At 40.5% G+C, this 23,427-nt stretch overlaps 1 protein-coding gene across 1 annotated transcript in view; it reads left to right on the top strand.

Moving 5' to 3' along the window:
• PCSK2 (proprotein convertase subtilisin/kexin type 2) overlaps positions 1 to 22,988 on the top strand; it is a 102,407-nt gene extending 79,419 nt beyond the window's left edge. Inside the window, exons 8-12 of the mRNA XM_071740228.1 lie at positions 1,004 to 1,179; positions 12,593 to 12,808; positions 14,023 to 14,123; positions 17,201 to 17,428; positions 21,307 to 22,988. Coding sequence (XP_071596329.1) covers positions 1,004 to 1,179; positions 12,593 to 12,808; positions 14,023 to 14,123; positions 17,201 to 17,428; positions 21,307 to 21,793 — 1,208 coding nt within the window. The 3' untranslated portion in view covers positions 21,794 to 22,988. The remainder of the gene's footprint in view (positions 1 to 1,003; positions 1,180 to 12,592; positions 12,809 to 14,022; positions 14,124 to 17,200; positions 17,429 to 21,306) is intronic.
• The last annotated feature ends 439 nt before the right edge of the window (positions 22,989 to 23,427 follow it).

Below are 23,427 nucleotides of genomic sequence, written 5' to 3'. Positions count from 1 at the left end.
CTTCTGATGTTCCTCCACCTCCCCAGGGTCAATAATTAATTCCCTGGTTTCAGTGCAGATCTGCATTTTACCAGTATGCGGATGGGTTTTTTCACTCACAGAATCTTCATAATTTCTAATTTTTGAATTCATAATTTCTAACTTGAATTAGCAAATCAGGACTATCCAGCTTTGATCTGGTTTCTATTTGAAGTTTATACTACCATTTCCAGCCTCACATGGGGCATTTGATTTTTAAGCAACCAGTTTGAATTTGTAGTTATACTACTAATACAGTTGAGGGTGTCGGGCATGATACATGTGAGGACTGACGCTGCTGTCACACTCTCTGGCTTGCTTAGGGCCAACACTTTGAGGTTTTATGAAGTTGGCATGTCCTGGAATTGTATTGTTTAAACTCTAGCTTGATTTCTAGTTCTGTATGGGTTAAAGGAAACAGCTTTTAGATTGCTCTTTTTTTTCTCCAGATTGCATCTGCATGTTGACGCAGTGCTTTTTTTCCAGAAAATTGTTGTTTTTCTGATTAAATTCTGGAGAAACAAATTAAACAGGAAAAATTGCTTGAAAAACTGCTGAAGTGTCAGCTCATCACTGAGTATAAACCAGAGGTGGGGGGACTTAATTCTTTTTCCCTAGTTGTTACAAAGTACTATTTAAATACTGTTGAAGTTGTTTAAATGTTATGAAATTCAAGATTGCTGAATACTGCTGTTTTAAAAGTGCTTTCAAATAGTAGGTGGAAAGAACTGTAATTAGAAAGCTAACAAGGAAGTGTTTTCTTTCTGGGCCACGCTGCATAGCTGTGGCTGGGTGTTTAAGTGCTGCCATCCTGTTGGATAAGCACATCCTGGTGAGATGTAAATCCTGGTGAGTGCAGGGCTGCTGAGTGGGTGAAACTGCCAGTGAATTAAAATACCTGTAACTGGGAGACTCCTCCAGGTGCTGAGATTTCATCGTGTGCTGGGTAGTGCATAATTCATGTTTATGGTGATTAAATCTACAGGTATTCGAATGCTCGACCAGCCTTTTATGACAGACATTATTGAGGCTTCCTCTATCAGTCATATGCCTCAAGTCATAGATATTTACAGTGCCAGCTGGGGACCAACTGATAATGGGAAGACTGTGGATGGACCTAGAGAGCTGACACTGCAAGCGATGGCAGATGGTGTGAACAAGGTAACAGTCTTATTAAATAATCTGGGTACTGGGGCAGAATGATATGTACACACTCATGCTGAAACTGGGGACTTGGGAATACATGGTCCTGCTACAGATGTTGCTCAACACAACACAATTGAATAAGCTGTCCCAGCTTTCAGCATATTCCAAGGTCCACTGATGTTCTTTTCGAAATATTGTGGCATTGCTTTTATTGTATAGTCTCAGGATACTGTGCTCTCTTGCAGGGAAACGTGTTTCTAGTCACTTTAAATATGCTTCTCATATGCCATTGCAGTCAAAGTTGAAGAACCAGGTCTAGGTTGAAACGTGCCAGCTGTATTACTGACATCACATTTGGTGTGCTACAGTTTAATTATAATTTTGGATGTGTGGTGCCTTTGAGGTCACTCATATATGATCATTGTTATAGCTGTGATGCAATCACAAGTGTTCAGATGCCCACAAAACAATTATTATTGCCCAGTCAAAGGAGCCTCCATGTTTATTCCCAACTTTCCACTTCCTTCTAGAAACTGTCTGTGGTTTTTGTTAAATACATTTAATGTCATCCTGAAATCTATTAAGAAGGTTGGGTAAAGTCTGTGCCACAACTGAAAAAGGAAAAAAAAAAAGTTCAAAACAAACAAACCAACCTTGCTTGTCTCTGTCTCCATCCCTTTGGTTTTGGGCAGCCAGGACAGCCACAGCTGCTCCTGGTGCTGTAGATAATGATCCTTCTTCCTTCAGTTGATTGTAGATGGGTTTCTGTAATGAAAACATCTGAAATTCCGCAGCACATTTGAGGTGGTTTTGCACAGAGATCCACAATTACTTGTTTTTTCCATCCAAATTATTTCTTCCTCTTCCTTGTGCCAATTTCTCCCACTCTTCATCACCACCTTACTGTTAGCAGCACATTCAGTTTACCTTGTTTTGTGCTGTAATTAAATCTACTGCTGTGGTAGGTCATGAAGAATCTAAAGTTTTCTCAAATCCTGAGCCTCAGATGTTTTTCCTATAACAAACAAAGTCATCTTCATGCTGTTGCCCATCAGATTAGCAATGTGCTAATGGAAAAACACAGGAAGACTTGTCATGAATTTCTCCTGAGTCTGCTGAGTTTTATAGTATAAAATTGACAGATCTCTGACAACTTCAAAATCACTGTGAAGCCATCTTACCCAAGCTGTGCTTCTTTTCATGCTTTTTGTTCATTTGTCTAGAGTTTCCATAAGGATCCTCTTAAAAATTTCTGTCTTGAGGAGAGTCTTTCTTAGGTATTTGACACAGCTGACATATTTTTAGCAAGGCCTTGATGTCTTATATTTAATGGACAGCTGATCTTCCACTGATGTTGTCTGGAGCAGAGATAAATTGTGAATACAGAAGAATTCCCATGTAATTTTTGTGGTTTTCTCCTCCCGTGCAGAACTCATCTAAAAATAACAGAAGAGGCACTTAATAACCCTGGCAGGGGAATGCAAGCTAAACTGAATAGAAATATTTTACCCTCTCAAGAGAAGCAAATTTTAATTTGAAGCACTGTTTTTCTGCATTTTGGTATTTAAAAGATCTTTCAACTAACTTGCTATCGTATCATTGTATGCTTTAGTTTATGCATTTCTGCTGGAGTTAACTTTCTCTTTGAATGTTATGTATAGGAGAAGGAATTGTTCTCGTCCGTTTTCTTGCCTGGTCACAGTCTCATACTCGAGAGTGTCACGCATATTACTTTTTTTATTGCTTTCCTTCAAAAGAAGTTTGAAATTTTCTTGAAGAAATAGTTTACAATATTAAGGCCAGAAGGAGCCCTGAGATCTCTTGGGTTGAATGCTTTTAAGGAGAGAGAATGGTGATGTTGAGCTGCACTATGGGAAGGATTATTGTTCTTGTTCTTTATCAGAAAGCATAAGATGAACAGGAGAGCCTGTGTCAGGAAACCAGTTCAGTCAAACACCCTTTAAAGAATTAGACAGTGGAAAGAGTAACAGTGGATTTCTGCCTAAGAAAGATATTGTTGTCCAGGGAAAACTAACAATCTTATAGTGGCAGTGTCCCAGCTGTCTCCTGACAATATGTGTAGGAAAGGAGAGACAGTTCCATGTCAAATAACTCCCTTTGCATTGTTTACCCTTATTTTGCTCATTACTCATTTTGCTCATTTGCTCATTTTCTGTCATAGAAGGTTTTTTTGGGTATCATTTGTTCTGATTTATTTTCACAGAGAGCCATATTTTCTAAAGTTGTTTCAAGATGTCAGTGGATCCTGGGGAATCTTCATGGTGCTTTGAAAAATCTACTATAGAGTTTCTTGCATGTAAAGGAAGACTAACAAGCCTTTGATATAATACCCTTTTATCTAGTTCAGGTCAATAATATATGCATCAAATTCTGTATTGACTGTACAAATCTAAATCTGATTAATGATAATTTTTCAGTATAAAACCCCCTTACTAAAGAGAAAAGCATTTTCTATAAATGAAAAGGCAAATAAATGTAGGATTTCTTTTTCTCAGTATAGGACTGATTCTCACCAGTGATGGTTCATGAATTAGAGATGAAGCTGAAATACTGGCAGTGAGGAAGCAACATGCTGAGAATAAAAATGTGTTATTAAACTAGAAGCAATACTTTCCTTTCCTAGAAGGAAATATAAGATCTTTTGCACAGAGCACAATCAATATCCCTATTTCTAATGCAATAAACTATAAACAGTACGTGGGAGTGATACAAAATTCTTATGGAAAAAAATGCAGTTAACTGAGTTAACAAACACAGGTAACATTTACCTTGTTGCCGCCACACTTTGGAACCCAGCTCAAGGAGGAACTCACTGACAAGAGATCCCAAAGCTGCTGGGATGTGAGGTGTAACTAGTCACCTGATAACCATGAGAGGATGAAAACTGCAGAAACGTGAGACTTCTTGTTTATATGTCAGCTTTTATGGCTTGCACCCATAACCAGGTGGGCTAAGGCTGAGATATCTTCTTACCTGTCCTCTTCCATTTCCCATTCATGGCATTTGTTTGGCTAATTCTTGCTTTCTGTCTGAATCATACCTTCACTTAGGTGTGCTGTTTGCTGTAAGGTAAAGAGAATGAATGTATGTAGTGGTAATGAATGTAGTGGCAAAATAGCAAAAAAGGATGGCAGGATATGTCCTTTATGGGCTCTTTTACTAACTGCATTTCTAAGAACATGGGGGGATGGTGTGTGCCTGAAACTGGTGCCAGCCCAGTACCTGTAATCAGAAGGTATTGGGAAGGGGACCCAAGCTGCTTTTTGTTGTTAAGAGACTTTACAACTCATTTTAAGTGCAATGACTTCTGTTCAGGAGCAGCAGTCAGCAGTGTGACTGGGTCACTAAACAGTGGTCATTGCTCTGTAGAGGTAAACAAGCTCATGGCTGAATTAGCAGGTACTTGAGAATGGGGATTGAAAGAGTTTTGTACACACAAACACCCACAGGCAGTTTGGCAATTAGCAGCACTGGTTTGACACAGGCAAAAAGTCTTCCCTAGTGCAAATTCCAGCTGCTAGAAAACACATTTGGGACATAACTGGAAAGGACTTAATAGAACCTCTAAGTTCTGTTATTTGAAGACCAGGCTGAAACTTGTAAATATCCGGTATCTGCCTAATGAAGAGGTCTTGCATTTGCCCTTGGCTTTGAGGCACCTGATGTTGGCTGCCAGATGTGACAGGAGACTGTGCTAGAGTGCACCAGAGTTACATAGCCATTAGGGTACTCCAGAACAGGCTAATGGACAAATGTTCTTCTGTCTTGAGAAAGATCCAGAGAATGTGTTTCATCTGCTATGTATCTCTGAACATACTTGCCAGGAGCAAAGTACAGGATATCCTTAATAAGATTTTTATTATCTGGCCTCTAGGTGTTCTCTGAGCCACATCTGTAGTCAGCAGCAGGTTATGGGGTCTAGGGTGGAAAGGTTTGTGGTCTTTTACAGTCTCAGTAAATCACCAACCCAATATTGCGCTGAGCTGTCAAGAGGTGTACCTTAGCCCTGCACCAAGACCAGGCTGCTCAAATGTTCAGTTTCATTGTTCCTTATCACTCTGTGTCACTTATTTGCATATAAATTTCTTTGCTAAGATATGGGGGGCTTTTATTTCAGGTGCAGAAATACAAACTAAAATTCAAAGCAGAACAAGAAACCAGGATGGTGGACTTAGGAACAAGTGGCCTGGTAGTACTGAGCACAGCTAGAAAACTTACGTGGATTGAGCAGTACTTTAATTTCAGAAAAGGAGGAGTGAGCTGGTGGGAGCATTTTATATATAGCATGGCTGGACAAACAATGCTGTGTGATTTACATATCCCTTGTCTGCTTTGTGCTTACCCCCTTTGGGGGCTATACAGCTTGGCGGGAGGTAGGGGTGGTAGGTGGGATTCCTGTGACAGCAAAACTCTCTAAATGCAGACTTTGTTCTCTGGTACCTTGTATTCAGAACGTATCAGCAGTCAAATTAAACAGGAAAAGGTAACTAGATCAAGAACTAATTCCACCAGGGTTTTCTTGTACATCCTGTCTTTAATGCAATACCCGGTACATGTTTCTTATTTGCTGTTTTATGAGTCCAGTTCTTTCCAGCTTCAGCTACTGGAATTTAAGGCAGTAGAAAGAAGTAATCAAGCTAAACTGGTCTCATATATTGCATTTTTATTATGTAAGCTTTTATATTAGTAGTTCACGAGGAGCTGAATGGACTGAATTAATTTCTTGAGACTTCGCCGGCTCAGTCACAGTATAGAAGATAAGATCCATTTGTGTTTCTGCTGGTGAAAATGTTATTGCTTCTGTAATATGGCTCTACTTAAGAAAATGCTGCACAAGTACAAATTGCCAGGGGAGCAGTGTTAAGAATTTATGGTCTTATCATGGCTCTGTAATGCTCTTTCATTGGGCTCACCAATGAAAGAAGAAATGATGATGTTACAAACGAAAGGAAATATTTCTCATTTGCCTCTCTCCAGGGCCACTCCAGGTGTTTGTGTTTTTTGAAATATTCTGAAGATAGCACATTAATAAAGTATATGCAGTTAGATACCTCTAATGTAATTTTATTTGCTCAACAGCCAGGTGAGGATAGGGAAATTAGTTTATGATCTGGCAGCCATCTGATTACTCCATTTCAGAGGAAGCCTTACAGGCTTTATAATTTGGAAGCCCTTTTCTACTGCATTGCTGTTATGTCTGGAATATGTATTATAATTTCAGGCCTCATCTTATTTGTGTAAGCTAAAATCAAACCTTATTAAAACCCCACATGAATAATTTATATCTACTTGGAATTTTGAAGTCACCAGATGTGATATTTTCAGGCTTTTGTAAAACAGCATGATTAGTTTTTGTGACCTATTGATGGGATACATGGCCTTCTACTGAATGCATGACCAAGGTCATGGAGATGTGACAGATTTCTGTGACCATCTGCTTTTCTGCCACAGAAAAATGGGAAATAGGCATGTGCCTCTGAAAACAGGGCAGGGGCAAAATCCAGGTGGTACTGATCTCTGTTTTGATGCTGGCCTACTCAGGGATGTCTTGGTGAAATCAAGACCTTGTCAGTTGCAGGTTTGTGCCTTGCATGGGCCTGTGACAGAGCAAAATGTTGCCCTTCACACAGACTTCTTAAAAAGAGCAGATAGCTGCTCTATCAATATGTTGGGGCAACATGGCAATATTTGCAAGATCCACGTATAAATTATTGTTTTCTATGTGTAAATTATTGTTTTCTATGGAGACAAGACAAAAATGTAGTCTCAAAGTGTAGATTTTGATGTTTCACTCTGATCTTTGGAATGTTTTTGCCTAATCTCTGTGCTGCAACACAGCAGCCATGTGCTTTTGCTGCCTGGCAAGGCTGGTGTTACAAGCCAGGAGCCTTTGCATACTATTGCAAGAGCCACAGGTGAAGCTGTGAGGCTGGGGTTCATCACACCAGTTGGGAGCTCTGGGCAGGGAAACCAGCATCATCACTGGTGGAAAGCAAATTGGATGTTCAGAATCCTTTTCTCAGTGGCAATCTAGCTCAGAAGTATGGGATTGATTTTTGCAAATATCGATATCAGAATTATGCCTGCAGAATTGCTGGACTGGAGTAATGCATTATCATCTGTGCTATGCAGCCCAGGATCCAACAAAAAATAAATGGATAATTAATAGGTTTTGTGTCAGCATTTTTAAAGTTGTCTCCTCATTTCCCTGCCAGGGTGAGTCCTAACTGAAAGCCAGTGATGCCTCTCTTCACCAAGTGTGTAATTTTCCTCTCGTTTCTCTTGGCTGACAGAACTTCTGCCAGTTTCAACACTGTCCAGTTTCAGTAGTAATTTAGATGCAAGAAAGGGCTTAAGCATTATTTTTAGTGAAATTAATTATTAACAATTATGCAGTTAATTGGGGTTGGTGGGTGAGATTTCAGGAATCTGCTGTAAACAGGTCTAGAGTAAGTTACCTAAAGTCTTTTGTTAGGATTTAAGAGTTATAGGGCTTAGCTCTTTGAGAATCTTGGATAGAGCAGTATCCTGTACTTGGGAGATTGACCCAAATAGTTTCAGAAATCTACTAGAAGGAACCAGCTTGTTATTGACTACAACAAAATATAAAAGGAGCAAAATTAGGGTAATGTTCCCTGCTTAAAACTTCGGTGCCTATGTGGTGAAATTGAGATTACTTGGCTGGCTCAGTCATGTGTTTCTGCCTAGACTTTGCTTTAGATTTTAGCACCCCCCAAGAAATGGGTATAGGAGAGAAGGAAAGGGTTCCAGGAGAGTCACAGGCGACCAGATTGCTCTGAGCAAATCAGCCTGGCAGCTGCAGAGGTAGCCAGAGGAACCAGGAGAGCTTGAGCTCGATGTGCTGTCCATCTGGCACTGTGTCAGGGATGCAGGAACAGGCAGGCAGGCTCCAGAACACCCTGGCAGTGCAAAGGATGAGCAGCAGTTCAGCAATGCCAGGGACTCACTGCCTCCCTCCAGCTGGCTTGTGCCACAGAGCTGGGCTGCCAGTGCTCAGGAGTGGTGGGTGGGGAGGCAGAGCTGGGTCTCTGCCTAGGCTCCTGGATGTCTGGAGAGCCACCCTTGATGGAGGCATTTAGAAGATATGTAGATGTGCTTAGGAATATGGTCTAGCACTGGATTCTGTAGAATCCAGTGAATAGTTGGACTGGATGATCTTAAAGGCCTTTTCCAGCCAGAGTGGTTCTGTGATGCTCCCTGCCAAGTCATTGCTGTGGGCAAAATCCTTGCCTTGTGCTCCCAGCCTGGGGTTATGATAACAATTTGACATTGGATCCCTGGGCTGCAGCCTACACTTTCTGAGGTAATTAGCAATCAGTACTGAAGGATGCAGTTTTTAATTACTTAACAAACAAGGATTTTCAAATAATTACGTCCAGAAGAGAAAGAAATGCTCTTTTGAGAGGAAAATACTGTCAAAATTAATAGAGGAGGGAAACTGAGTCCTATTCATAAGTCAGTGGGAGTTATGGCAAAGATTGAAAAAGCCATAGAATTTTTCACTTTTCTTGGAAAACCAGCCTTTTACCATAGCAGGCACATAATTTGCTATTAAATTACATAGAAGTTACTGAAACACTTCAGTTATCTTAAGGGGAAGAATTACAAAATAGCTATCAGATGTCATGTAAAAAGAAGGGTGCTTATAAAATAGCATGTGCTTTGAATTTATTGCAGAAAGCGATTTCTAGCTCTGTAATTTTCCATATTTTTTTCAAACGTGTTCCCTCTTCATTTTCTTCCTTAGACATGGGACAGTCCATAAACATCAGCAAACAATTTAGCTGTCCTTATCTTGAAATACCTTTTCATTGCACCTAAGAAGAAAAAAACCCCAAACCTCTTTACAGTATGCTGCTGCTTTTTCTTCTTAATACATTCTCACAGTCAGGTGCTGCTGCTTTTTTTTTTTTTTTAATCCTGAGCCCATCTGCCAGCTGGTGTCCTGATGCTGTCATTGCCTGGTACTTGGCTTTGCAGGGCAGGAGTCTTGTTCTTTGTTTTGAGTCTGTGCTCGTTGGAAACTCTTATTCTTGATCTATGACTGAAGGATTAGGCTAAAGCCAGAGGGCATCAGGAATGTGCTGTAAAGAAAGTTGTGTTCCTTTTACCCATCTTTTGCAACACTGGAGGCCAAGGCAGGGAGTGTGTGAACTAGAGGAGCCAAGGCAGGGGCTGGGGAGGCCCAGCTGTTACTCACATAGACACTTGCCAGCCTTGATGGGAAAGGTCAGGAAAGCTGGAAGAGATTTATTTGTCAAATACATCTGTTTTATCTGGATAGTGTGATCCAGCAATCAAAACTTTGTGAAGCAGTGACTTAGGCACCTGTCAGCATGATAAATGAACATCATAACACGGAAAAAAACAAGTTCAAGATGTGCCTGAAGTTACATAAAGTGAATTAGGCTGCGGTCTCCTGCCAAGTCACTTTTGCAAGGTAGGTCAGTAAAGTAGTTTTTCTGGGATTATGCTCTTCAGAAGATGAGAAAAGGAGTAAGAAAATTTATCAGAGATATATTTTGCTGGTAGTACAACATCCTATGAAAGACACTAGCAACAGAAAACTTGATGTTTCTGCAAAGGCAGCTGCTCAGTAGCTGATTTTCTAAGCACAGAGCCTTGCTCAAGATTGAGATGGGCCTCTTATGGGTTAGCACTAATTGCTCCAAAATCCATTTTTATCAGCTGGAGATGCAGCTTCAGGTGGCTCAGAAGTGTGGGTGCCAGGCTGTGCATCGCTTTGGGGGGGAGATGTGCAGTTTTCAACAGGATTCTGGAAAAGGATAGTCTTTAAAATTCACGTTGTTATTATTGTTCTGGTCTTCCCTCTTCTTCCTGACTCTTCCTTTACACTCACTCTGGTGTTTGTAGTGTGTATTATTACCACTTCCCACAGTCCTCTTTTTGTCCTTAATTTACAGCAGCCTAAATTGGCTGACACCACAGAACTTTTTATGTTCACTTTGAGATGCAAACAGGAGCTTTTGATTCACTTCAAGTATGACACTTAGTTGACCCAACTGGGATTTTTAAGGTTTAGAATACTAGCATACAGGGAACTGAAAATTTACTTCCCCTAAAGCTATGTCTTTCTGCCTGGTAAATGAAACGATACCCAAGGACAGCCACCAAATGGTTCTTCTGTGCAAAGAATCCAACTGCTGCAGGTCTGGCTGTGGGAAATGTAAGCAGCAAGCTCTAAGCATCGTTGCAAATAATCCACATGGGCTGCTACCAGTTTATCGTACTGGTGTTTGCTTCTCTTCTTACTCTCAGCCAAGAAGGAAAGGCACTTCAAATTAGACTATAAAGAGTTGAATTATGGGTTTTAACACTAAGCCACACACTTGTGGACATGACTGTCATAGAAGTTACATCCTGAGACAATTCTCACATCAATTACAAGCAGAAACCCATCCCCAGCACCACTCAGCAAGCTAATTCCACCCACACACTCCAGCCCAAATTTCTTGTCCTCTGTGGATTCTCCCTAGTCCTCCACAACGTTACACCTGTTTTCTGCTGCTCTGCCACAAATCCTTCCCATGAAATGCACAGTAATGCCCAGCTTTGACAGCACAGGATGACTTTACAAGTAGGGCCAAGTCCTTGCTGAACTCTGCAGAGTAACTCCCAGGGACCAAGCTACATTTGTGAATTTATCACGTGGCAATGAAGTGTTTCCCTTCCCTTTAAAATGGCTGCAAGGAAAAAGCAGGTCAGTCCATGCCAAACATAGTGTTCATGATACCAGCAGCCACCTGCTCTCTGCATTGGGCAGCAGCCTTTTGGATGCAGAAATGTCCCATGGATGTGCCAATAATGAGGCAGGTGGTGGAAAAGTGGTGGGATGGTGTATGGGGACATGGTGGCAAGCTTGGGATGTAGCCCCTGAAGTGAGTCCACAGCCCAGGGTTGGGCCCTGAAGAGTAAAAAAATCAAAGTGAAAAATGCCATAACTATTCTTGTTATGCTGATATTTTTTTATTTGTTTGATGGGTTATTTAATGATTTGCAGGAACTATTCTGTTTTTAGACTGTGTATTTCTGCAACAGTATCCTTCCTTAAAAATCAAGCTATTGATCTCAGATCTTTGTGGGAGTTCTTAGACTGATTTCAGTAAGCTTCTCCATATTCATCATCTTTATTATGAAAATCTATGTCCTGAGATGTTATGTGCCCCAGTGGCAACAAACCTGCTGTGCAATTTAGTGGATTATAATGCAGCTCACTAACATGCTTGAAATAATGAGGTTGCTCTGTTCAGTGGGGTATGATGAAAAATAGAAGCTACTGCTGGGAGCTCAGATTTGATTTAAATTCCTGGCAGAAAAGGTTCCCTATTAAAATACCATTGCAGATTGCTATGTTTGTATATTCTTTAACTTCCCTCTCATGCTGGACAACAAAGAGACCAGAGATAACTATTTTTTTCTCACCTGCCTAACACATATAAGCAGTATGGTAAAGTGAGGCCTTGCACCCTTCCAGTGGTGCTGGATATAAATGTTGGATTATATGCGGCTAAATGCAGAGAGAAATAGTGGCTGTGCTGGAATCAGTGTGAGATCTGAGCTTTGGGTTCAGTAGCACTTGATCTTTGCCTGAGTGTGTCAGGGTTCTCGGGTCCTCCAGGAAGCCCCTAACTCTTTCTTAGTGTGGCATGAGAAGAAGGAGCTGAGTTGATCCCTTCCTGCTCCTTGCTCATCTGGAAGATGGGGAGAGGATAAGGATTTCTTTCCCTTAACTAATGGGAAGCTTTTGCAGCTGCCCTTCAGCTTCTGTTTCTCCCATCTATCTCTTCTCTTTTCAGTGTAATTGGTAGACCATCTTTCTGTAGATGATTCATATGGTCACATAACTTTATTGTTCTGCTGGCAGAAGCTGGTTTGTCAGAAAAACAGCCCTGACTCAGTTATACCTTTGGGGGAAAAATCTATTGAGAGAAAAAATGCCAGTTTTACAGAGCTATTTAGCCATTGCCTGAACATAATTGGATATTACAAACACAGCATGTGAGATGACCTATGTCCCTTTTTAACACTTTTCTCAGACCACTTAAACATTGACATAAATGCTAATGAATCTATAAAACGTCTTAGCATCTGGCACAGGAGCCTTCTGGGCATCAAGCAAAACAAGAGATAAATGGAAGTGCTTTATTTACATAAGGCTGCAGAACTGGCTGTGGATGCCAGCTAACTTGATTTAATAACCTGCAGAAGTCCATGGTATCTCAGCTGAAGTTTGACGTATATTTTGTTTGGACCAGATTTCTCCTTTAAATATAATGTCTAGCTTTACAATTAGATGTGCAGTTAAAGTAGCCACTATCTCCTGTTTGTATTTTAACTCAGGAGGGTCAATTTTCCCCTTTTTCAGGGCCGAGGTGGCAAAGGAAGCATCTATGTCTGGGCCTCTGGAGATGGGGGCAGCTATGATGACTGTAACTGTGACGGGTACGCATCCAGCATGTGGACAATCTCCATCAATTCTGCCATAAATGATGGACGGACAGCTCTGTATGATGAAAGCTGCTCTTCAACCCTAGCCTCCACCTTTAGTAATGGGAGGAAGAGAAATCCAGAGGCTGGCGTGGTGAGTCCAGATACTCCTGTCCTGTTGCTGCTGTTGTTGTGCGCTCCCACAACCTATTATGACCCTGTCTGCTTTGAAGCAGTAGATGGTCCTTTGTTGAGATGGGTATTTTCTCATCTGCAGAATGTGGTTGTGCCAATACTGTCAGCTGAGGAGATGTGGGATTAGTATAGAGAGCAGCAATGATCTTTCATCTTGTAGAGCTTCATATAGTTGGTACTTTATGTAATCAGAATCCAGATTTAGAAGTTCAGCTGCACTCTTTGCAGAGGACAGTGAAAAAAAAGTCTCTGTAAAAAGCTAAATGAAGTGTCAACCCACAAAGGAAATGTGGGGGTTCAGTTCACCCCAGACTCATGCTGACCAGTGCACATCTTTGTCCTACAGTTCCCTACAAAGCCATACATACCTACAACTGGAGAATACACATTTTCTGTTCAAGTGCAAATGGGACTCTCCTCCCCTGTACTCTGTACTAGCTCTTCAGCACCTTTACGCTAGCCAGGACGTAGTCTAATTCATAGAGGGGAAAATTCAGGTATAATAACTTAGGGTCAGTCTTTGCCAAAAGCCTGTATACATTTTCCTTGGCCCTTTGTCAAACCCAAGGGCACATTGGAGCATCCAAAATACCCCCTGTGCAGTAAGAGAAGGAAAAATACTGGTTTCTATCTTGGTATCAGCTCTGTGCTGGTAATGGCCATGATAGTCTATGGCACCATTGTAATTATCACCATAATATGTATTTCTAAGGCCTCCTTTTCATCTCTTCCAGTGGCAAATCTGCACAGAAGACAGCAGCCTGGTACTGCTCTTGGTTCTGGAGTTGCGCAAATATTAGGAAGCACAATATGCTGACAATTCTAGTTTCAAATGCTTGATAATCACAAGGAAATTTAAGGCCTTCAGTTAGACTATTTGTAGGAAATAAGTGACATTCATATGAGTTTATGGCTTCTAAGTGGTGATGAACATTGTTTTCCAACAATTTATTCTTGAATTAACATCCTAATTTATTCTTGAATTAACGCTTTCTGTAACTATGTTTCATTGGGTTTTTTTTAAATTGAGATACTATCCTGAAGGAAGCAAATCCTTGGAACAAACACACAGATACTCTAGAAAGCAAACACTCCACTTGTATTTTTCTGAGCCTGTAGCTGCAAGGAAAATGGACTAGCTGGTTTCATTAATTATGTCTAATATCATTGCAGGCTACGACGGATTTATACGGCAACTGCACCCTGCGTCATTCAGGAACATCTGCAGCTGCTCCTGAAGCAGCCGGAGTGTTCGCCTTGGCCCTGGAGGCTAAGTATGCTGTTGAGAAATTCCTTGTGAGCTCTAGAGAGCAGAGGGCCTGTTTAATGTTGCTCATGATACAGGTCAGCTGTCTGTGGCAGGGAGCTGGAAGGAGCAGCTAACAAGCTGCCTGCTGTGGTAGTGATGTGCTTGGTAACTTACAGGTGGAGCAACAGTCTTGCCAAAGACACACAACAGTCACGTTTTGGCTGGCTTGCTCTCTGTGTTCTCTCCATCCACTGCTTCCATGGGTTTGTCTACTTCAGCACTGTTTGAAGGGAGAGATTATTTTGTTTCTCCACACACCCAGCAGGCAATGCCCAGCCTACAAAAACATGAGTGAACCTCCAGTACAAGACAGGAGTTCCACTTGTGCCACATACTGTCTGCAATGAACAGATGCTTAGAGGGGTACAACAAACAAGGATTGTCATGGTTTGACGTGGCAGGCACTTAAATACCATGCAGCTGCTTGCTCACTCTCCCTCTGCCCCCCAGAGAATGGGGGAAGGAATCAGAAAAGTAAAGGGACTCATAAGTTAAGATAAAAAACAATTTAGTAACTGAATAATAATTATAGAATACACAAATAAGTGATGCAAAGTACAGCTGCTAGCCACCTGCTCACCAATGCCCAGTCCATCCTTGGCTAGTGATCATGGAGGACAGAAACCCTGAAACTACATTCCAAAGAGAGAGAGAGCTTCCCAGCCACCTCTTGCCTATATACTGAGCATGACATTGCATGATATGGAATATACCACTGGCCAGTTTGAATCTGTCACTCTGGCTATGCTCCCTCCCAGCTTTTGTCCTTGATTTCTTAGCAACAACAAAAAACATCCGTGTATTATCAACAGTCTTCTCATACCAAATCCCACACTAAATTTGAAATAGGATGCTATTCTAGCTACTAAGAAGAAAATTAGCTCTATTCCAGCCAAAACCAGGACAAAGACCAATTTTTCAACAATAGCTTTGGCAGTCAGCGGTTTTGAGATGGAGCAGGCAGCCTACTCTGTTTAACAGCCACAGGCAGATTTATTTTCCTTGAATTTGTCTAACTCTTATTCAGCTCATCTGTATTTAATACCAGTACCAGTCAGTTCCACACTAATAATAGCTTTTGATGATGAGGGTCAGGAATGTTTCCTTTTTTTTTTCTTTTTTTTTCTTAACATATTGCTGGTAATTTGCTTCTGTGCAAGATAGTTGCTCTGTTATGTAAAAGAATAAATATCCGTTGTCTATTTACCATCTCCAGGCTATTTGTAGCACTGGAGACCTCTTGTATATCATCTTTTCCAATGATTAGGAAATGTCTTCCTTACAATAACTGATACCATCTTTTTTACCTTATGAAGTGAGACATTTGCTCAGGTACATAGCTACACTTGCAATAACCATGGCATGAAGTGAGCACTATGTATGTACATAGTTTTCTTCAGAAGAATGAAAATTCTGTTGGAGGAGATAACATTTCTGTCATTAGCAGAGCAATGATTGCTGTGCTTAGAGCATGACTTGGGCCAAATCTCTTTTTTCAGGTTCTATACACATGAAACACATGGCATGTGTGTAACTTTGAATGATCAGTCCTTCCATTATCGAATTCATGCAGGAGGACTGCCATGATGTAATAAGTAATTATAGCCATAAAAATGCGAAGGTTTGTTGAGTTTTTTGACCGCTGCATGTTTAATCTGGACTACAACCTTAATAACTCCCATCCCTCTTCATTTGGGCTATCCATGAGGATTGGAATTCTGCCAAACAATCCTGATTAGAAATTGGAGTGGTTTGCGACTAGATTTCTAGTCTTTGCTGAGAATAAGTGTGGGGGCTGGGGGTGGAATATAAGAAAGTACTGCCAGTGTCACCTATCTGCTTCCAGGCTGGCTCTATTACGGCTCCATTTTAATGGGCAGAACTGCCCTGGATGAGTACACGAGCCTTCACAGGAATGGCCAACCAGTCCCCATGCAGACAACTGCTGGTTGCCATATGTCTCTCAGCTCATATACAGTATATGTCTGACACGTTGCTAGAAACAGAGCAATCTGTGAAATGCAAGCTATGGTTTTAATATACGTAGCAGCTCTTAAAAGGTTTCAGGAAGAATGATGCAAGTGATACCTGTTTTTTCAGCTATTTTGTATCACCTTGGAATAATGAGAGTAGTTGGCTATTCTGCTGTGGATTCAGCCTACAAAGATGGTTATTACTTGGGATACAGAATGCTGAAAAGCAGATTCTTTTAGGTTGATGGTTTGAATCAGACATATGGCAATGTTGAAAGAGATCATTGTAAAACAAGTGGAATGGTTTTAGTTACATACAGTTAAAATTTCAGCTCTAAAACTTGCAGAATAATAATTTCTATGTGTCCTTCCTGTCATCAAAATCACTACAAATCTAGAAAGACAAGAGCTGATGTTGAGAAATGATCATCAAATCTATATATAAGTTAGTTGACTGCATCCATCCTTGCTAGTACATCACAGGTGACAAACCTGTACCATACCTTACAATGCAAACCTACAGCCACCCACAGCCCATACACCCCTATTCACAAAACACTGAAATTACTGGTACCTCGATTGTTAGAGCTCACCAGCTTCATCAGACTGGGGCTTCTCTGGGTGAATCTTGGAAGGTCCATGGGAAAAGCAGGAGGAACAGGCAAGGAAAAGAGGGCAGAATTTAAGGAAAGGCTGGGCAAAGTTGTCTTCCATTTCTTTTTGCATTCTTTTCAGGGTCTGGTATAATACCCTCTTCATTTTTTTTAGCTTAAAAATTGCATGGTGGATCTATAATGTGTAGTTAAAAGCAGTTGTTTTCTGGAACAGGGAAACAATCAATTTATTTTGCAATTTTGGGGAATGTATTTTGAAGAAGTACTATACAATTAAAACCTATTCTTACTCCAATCGAAATCAACAGAAACTTTGTTATTGATACCTGGATAGATAAAATTTCTGTCTGATTTGCTAGAAGCAAATTTTACCAAAAGGCTTACTCAAACACACTTCTCTTTAATATCTGCTTGGAAATACTGTACTGCTTGTTTTCCATATTGCTTTTCCACAGCCTGGATCTGACCTGGAGAGATATGCAGCATCTGACAGTGCTCACTTCCAAGAGGAACCAGCTTCACGATGAGGTTCATCAATGGCGTAGAAATGGTGTTGGACTGGAATTCAACCATTTGTTTGGCTATGGTGTTCTAGATGCAGGAGCAATGGTTAAGATGGCAAAAGACTGGAAGACTGTTCCTGAGAGATTCCATTGTGTTGGAGGGTCAATACAGGAACCTGAGTAAGTGAATATTGTATGTGTTTGGCTTCTTCCAGGCATCCAGGAGACCACAAGCATCCAAATACCTTGACCAAGACACAGGTAGTGAAAGAAACATAATGATTTTTTTTTTCCTAAGAAAGCCTAACATTGCCAGCAACATTCCACTTATTTCAGCAAGCTGATAACATAAACTACATGATCTTTCATTTTCTGGTTTGCTGTAGGAGTGCATTCTGCAGCTCATCTGTGTCAGAACTGCTAGTACCAGTAGTGTTAATAGCAACATCCATTTCTCCTGAGTACTTACAGGTACATTTGTGCCAGAGTTTCTGTTAATAAAAAGCCTGTGCACAACTGAGAATCTGGGAGGCTGGCTCTGTCACATGAAAATATGTCAGTCAGGTTGTATCTCTTTGTGACACATTCCAGCAGACTGTTTTACCTCCAGAAGACTGAAACAATCATCTACAGGTACCAGTGATTAAGTTTCAATGCTATAGCATTTAACTGTGTTTGGTTTATGTTCTTCAAATCTCTAATTGCAGGCTAGGTAGTAAAATTATTTTCTGATTTATCTTCATGTGCTAAAGTGCATGAGTCAACAAGTGAAGAAATTAACACTAATTGACTGCAATAGCTAAAGTTCAGTTCCATGATTTGAAATACTAATCTAATAATAGCAAGTTTATGTCTATACTATTTGAAAATTGACTCTTCAGTGCCATTTTTGAAAGCACCATTATTCTGTTGAAAAATGAAAGCAAACAATGCCACTCTGGCACATAGCTCAGCCAGGCAAAGAGTAAGTTTCTTCCCAGCCTCCCAGATGGGTTTGTATTTTCAGGTACCAAGGTTCCACAGCTGAAATCTGAGTTTTAATTTCTCTGACCAACACACGTACGCAGGTAGGAAATACATGAGAGAGTGCTGAAGCTAATTTTGAGCTCTCTCTAGTTAATTCTTAAGAACAGGCTTTGCATTTGCAGCACCCAGATTTGTAAAGTTCAGCCACCTAAGGCTCCTCACTACTGCAGTATTATCTACTGCAATGTGTGTGGTTACTGTGGTAATCACAGTATGGGTGCCCCCCCTTATAATTACCTGAAACATCAGTATGTTAATAGGATTGCTGCTACCTCCCCCAATAAAAATGTCACTGAAAGGAGATAATAAGCATCACGACTTGCAATATCTACATTTTTAAAATTACACTGAAAATAAAACTATTGAAGTCCTAGCATCTCCAGAGATTTCTTGGAAACAAAAACTACACTGCACTTCTGCCATGGATAATTTGGTTATTTGTCTAGTTTGCCCTTGTTGGAACAACATGTTCTATATATATTCTATATGTGTTCTGGTAAATACAGATCTTTATAGATGAAATACATATTCACTAGAGATGAAGGCAGATGAGTAGCTGATAGAAAAGTGTCTACCAGAGCAACATTGACAATAAGCAGAAACAGGCTAGGAAAAAACTGACAGCCTGGAATACACAGTGTGCTGAAAACAATCAGTATTTGAAGTGCAGCATTTCTGTGCTGTGTGTAGAAACACTCATTAGAAATAGGAACATCCCCTGATTATTGTTTGGCCAGAAAAAAGTAAAAAACAGATTAAACATGGCTGGTTCAGAGAGATAAAAAGATGCTTCAGGGCAACCACAGTTCATTAGCTGAGGAACAGCAGCACGGAGAGTGCTCCCCCTGCTATCTCTGACCAGGTACTACACTTCATGCAAAAGTGAATATAATTTTTTATGTATATGCGCACACACACACATACACATAAACTGGGTTGCAGCATATTGTGAGGGTGTGCAAAACCCATCTCTCCTCTTCTGCTCCTTTTTCCACTACCTCTGATTTTTCTTGTTTCTTTGGAGAAATTCACCTGGTAGACTAGCAGAGATTATTGGATCCTGCTGAGTAGGAAGGGGGAGGACAGGGCAAGTCTTTTCTCATGTGTTTTAGGGAGCTGGGATCACTTTTGCTCTGCAGTGCTTATGAAGGTGGAGAGAAAAGCTGTCTGCAGCTGTCAGGTTGTCTACAAAGCAAATGGAGTGGTAACACTGCTCTTATGTCTTTGGGTTTTGGTGTTGATAGATAAGAAAGACTCCCACTGTAGTGTCCTTCCTCATTTACTGGAGGAGATATAAAGCACTTAGCACAACTCTCAGAGTGATGCTCTGTTTGACAAAGCTTTGTCTGCTGTGTGAGATTGCTGTGAGACAATGTGAATTTAGATTGCTCTGAGGACAATGCTTCCTATGTGGAGAAACTGCAAATATGTGGAAACTCTGAGATTATGATCCTTCACCTCTAGCTGCATATAGTGCATTTTCCTTGTGCTTTGGCACACAAAATACCTCTTGAGGGTATTTTATGTGAATATTTTAGCTATACAACATTTATGTTATTCCAGCTTCTGCTCCAGGGGGCCTATAAGATTCAGAACAACAAGGGTTTTTTCAATTTAAGGTAAGTGTTTAAATGCCTTAAGGCAATTAAACCTGGATGCAAAAGTCTTTTCACTCTACAAGAACTCCCAAGAAGGCAACACTCTATGAAAGGGGACAGAGACTGGCCTAAGCCAATTAGTGATGTACTAAGCTGTAAGACTTGGAGCTCATCTCAGGAAGAAGAGAATTCCTGGAAGCAAGGCTTGTATGAAACCCTTTCACTGATACCTGAAGAACACACATTCATTAGCAATGTACTCATTTCTTTTGAAAAGAAGGTATTCATTACCACAGTATGGTCGATGCCCTTTAAAAGAAATATACTTATTTTACTGCAAAACCAAGGTCAGGGAGAAGCGACTGGAAGCGGTAATAACAAGCTGACTGGAATCTTTTGTAATTTTTTCCCTTTTTAATGATTGCATTAAGTCTTTCAAGTTTTTCTTTTAGACAGAGGGAAGTGTCACATTGCTCATGGCTGACTTATGGTGAAAACGCAGAGAAGTTTATGCTTCCAGTGTAGCTTGCTTGGTAGTTTCTGAGGCAATTGTCACTCGCATCCTGACCCGAAGGGGCTTAGTGGACACTCTCAGCTTCATCGACTGGCAGGATGCTGCTCCTGGACCAGGCCCTGGGGCCCTGGGGCCTGCCTTGAGTTCCCAAGCAGGGAACGTTGGCTTCTGACCTCCTCTGGATGCACCTTGCTCAGGACTGAGCCTGTGTTCCACTTGTAGTCTAGGTTTCTGGTAATACTTGGGACAGGTATCCTTTGGTTAATTGTGATTACGGAAATGTGCCTTTGTGAGGACAGAACTATCATTACCAAGAAACTCATGACTTCAAGGTGCAGCACTTTGGCAACTCAGCGAACAAGGGCAACTTCAGTCTTGTGCGTGTGTGCTCCTGTACAGGAGCAGTTCAAAGACAGCAATTTTCATGGAAAAATCTTTTTCATATAAACTGACACTGGGACTCTGTGTTTTTACTGGTTCAGGCTTTGGTATGACTGCACTGAAATTCATTACAACTGGCTCCTCAGCCTCCAGACAGCTGTTTGCTGCTGTCTTTTATGATGACTGACTGCTCACAGTTCTTTTACTGAATATACACATTATTATACAATTACTCAATATAGAACTGATAAGTAAGGCAACTGTTAAATACGTTATTATTTCATAAAGAGCAGTATGTACTTCTTCATTGTACTCCTCTATTTGTGTAGGTGTACATTTCATAGTGTATTTTCAAATTAAGGTTTTGATACAATTTTTTAAAACGAGAATGTTCTCCATCTGGCTGAGTTTGCAACTCTTCTGTCCATATATTAGTAAGGAGGTTTTTCTGTGAGGCACCAAAAACCAGTAGTTTTCACATGAGCCATGTAATGCTGTGTACACCTTTTTAACTTGCTTCATTATCTTTTCACCTGCAGAAAGATACCACCAAGTGGCAAGCTGGTCCTCACACTTACCACTGATGCTTGTGAGGGAAAGGAAAACTTTGTCCGATACCTTGAACACGTCCAAGCAGTTATAACTGTGAATTCCACCAGGCGAGGAGACCTCAACATCAACATGACCTCACCAATGGGAACCAAGTCCATTTTACTGAGCAGACGCCCCAGGGATGACGACTCCAAGGTGGGTTTTGACAAATGGCCATTCATGACCACACACACTTGGGGAGAAGACCCCCGAGGCACCTGGGCTCTAGAGATTGGGTTTGTTGGCAGTCTACCCCAGCGGGGCGTCCTGAAGGAGTGGACACTGATGCTTCATGGGACTCAGAGTGCACCATATATAGACCAAATAGTAAAAGATTATCAGTCCAAACTGGCCATGTCCAAGAAGGAGGAGCTGGAAGAAGAACTAGATGAAGCAGTGGAGAGAAGCCTCAAAAGTATACTGAGCAAGAACTAGTGCTGTTCTGCATGATGGTGTCTTTCCTTCCCCAGATCCCTCTACTCACCTTTCTACTATCCAAACCTCTGTGTTAGACACATTACAATGATTGTCTCTGTAGCCAAATTATCACCCTTTCTTGATTTTGAAGTCTTCTGTCTCATTAATAATTAATTACCACTGAAGCAATCCTTTTTTTTACTCTAAATCACAAATATACTGTTCCCCACTGAATACTATGTACAGTTTGTGACTGTAAATGATTGATTTTTCTTTCGTGTCATACAAGTAAGTTATAACCTCCAAACAAATTGATGGCTTTTCCCTTCATATTTTTGTGGTAAATGTTGTTTGTATTAAAACAAGAGTGAATTTTAACATTGAAAGCTGGTGATAATGGGCATATTTTTAAAAAATTATTGTGAGAGAGGGAATCACAAAGAGGTTGATTGGAGAGATCTTTGAATATCCAACAGCTCCTTTTGCATCGTTGACTTCAGTGGGACTTTCCCCATTGTGTTCAACCAAAGTCGCACTAGACCCTACAAAGAAAGTAAATAAATTCAAGAGATGAAAATTTACCAATCCAATTTGCAGAAATCAAATTCTTTTGAGAGTTTTCTTTAGTATATACACTTATACAACATACATGCTAACACGTAAGCCACAGAATGGCTCCACAGGCATGCAATAAGGAAAGCAAAGTGATGCCAAAGCTGGGTGACAAGGGAAAGAGCATTTGCAAACAGGGTCAGGGCATACTAGAAGCACAAGTTTCAGGTTGTTGTTTTGTTTTGTTTTGTTTTTTTAAAAAAACACTAAAAATTTTGCCTATTTAAATCAATATATGATCTTACAGCAGAATGAGCATAAACGTAGGATCTCTGGCAACCTGTGTGCAAAAGTGTATCTGCTTGTCTCTATGGAGAGATGTACTGCAGCAATGTAAGGAGAGGCTATGTCAGCATTTCCAGCCATGGACTCCTGTTTTCTGGGGTCTACAGCCTGGCTGTCAGTAAAATGCTGTGGGAGAAATTTAAAGTACACCATTTCAGTCCCAAAGGAATTTTTTAATTCAAATTCCATTTTTAAAAATAGAGATTTGTTATTTTTATGTTATACAAATATATTTAAGGAGAAAAATATGCTTAAGTTATTAACGTGTAATGCAAAGTTGGTCTTCTTGGGAAATAAAATGTAGTGTGTTTGGGAAGATTTGTTGGTAATCGTTGCTCTTTGCTGTGTAAAGAGTCAGTCCCACCTTCACTTTTCATACATGAGTCAAGTCAGTCTTTCTTGCCCTCAGTGTCTGCTCTGACAAGTGTCTGCCACAAGATAAAACATTGTCATCGGTGGAGATTACTTATGGTAGTAACCACTATGGGTTCTCAGGTGTGAGCTCCCAAACTTACCCTTTGAATAAACAGTCTTGATTCTGCAAATATTAAGGCACTCACTTACAGTAAAGGCCCTCAGTGGACCTACTCAAATTCTAATTTTAAACAGGTGCTATGTAAATTTGCAGCATTCAAGATCTACTTATTAACACTGACTCGTTTCAGAATTTTATTATGTATTTTTAATATGCAGAGTATTAATCTAAAATGTTTTCATAAGCGTTGCCCTGGTTAATCTGGTGCATAGTAGTAGAA

The sequence above is a fragment of the Heliangelus exortis genome, chromosome 3 (genome assembly GCF_036169615.1).
Source record: "Heliangelus exortis chromosome 3, bHelExo1.hap1, whole genome shotgun sequence".
NCBI lineage: Eukaryota > Metazoa > Chordata > Aves > Apodiformes > Trochilidae > Heliangelus > Heliangelus exortis.
The sequence above is the reverse complement of the archived record's forward strand: the minus strand, read 5'-3'. Positions and strand labels throughout refer to the sequence as shown.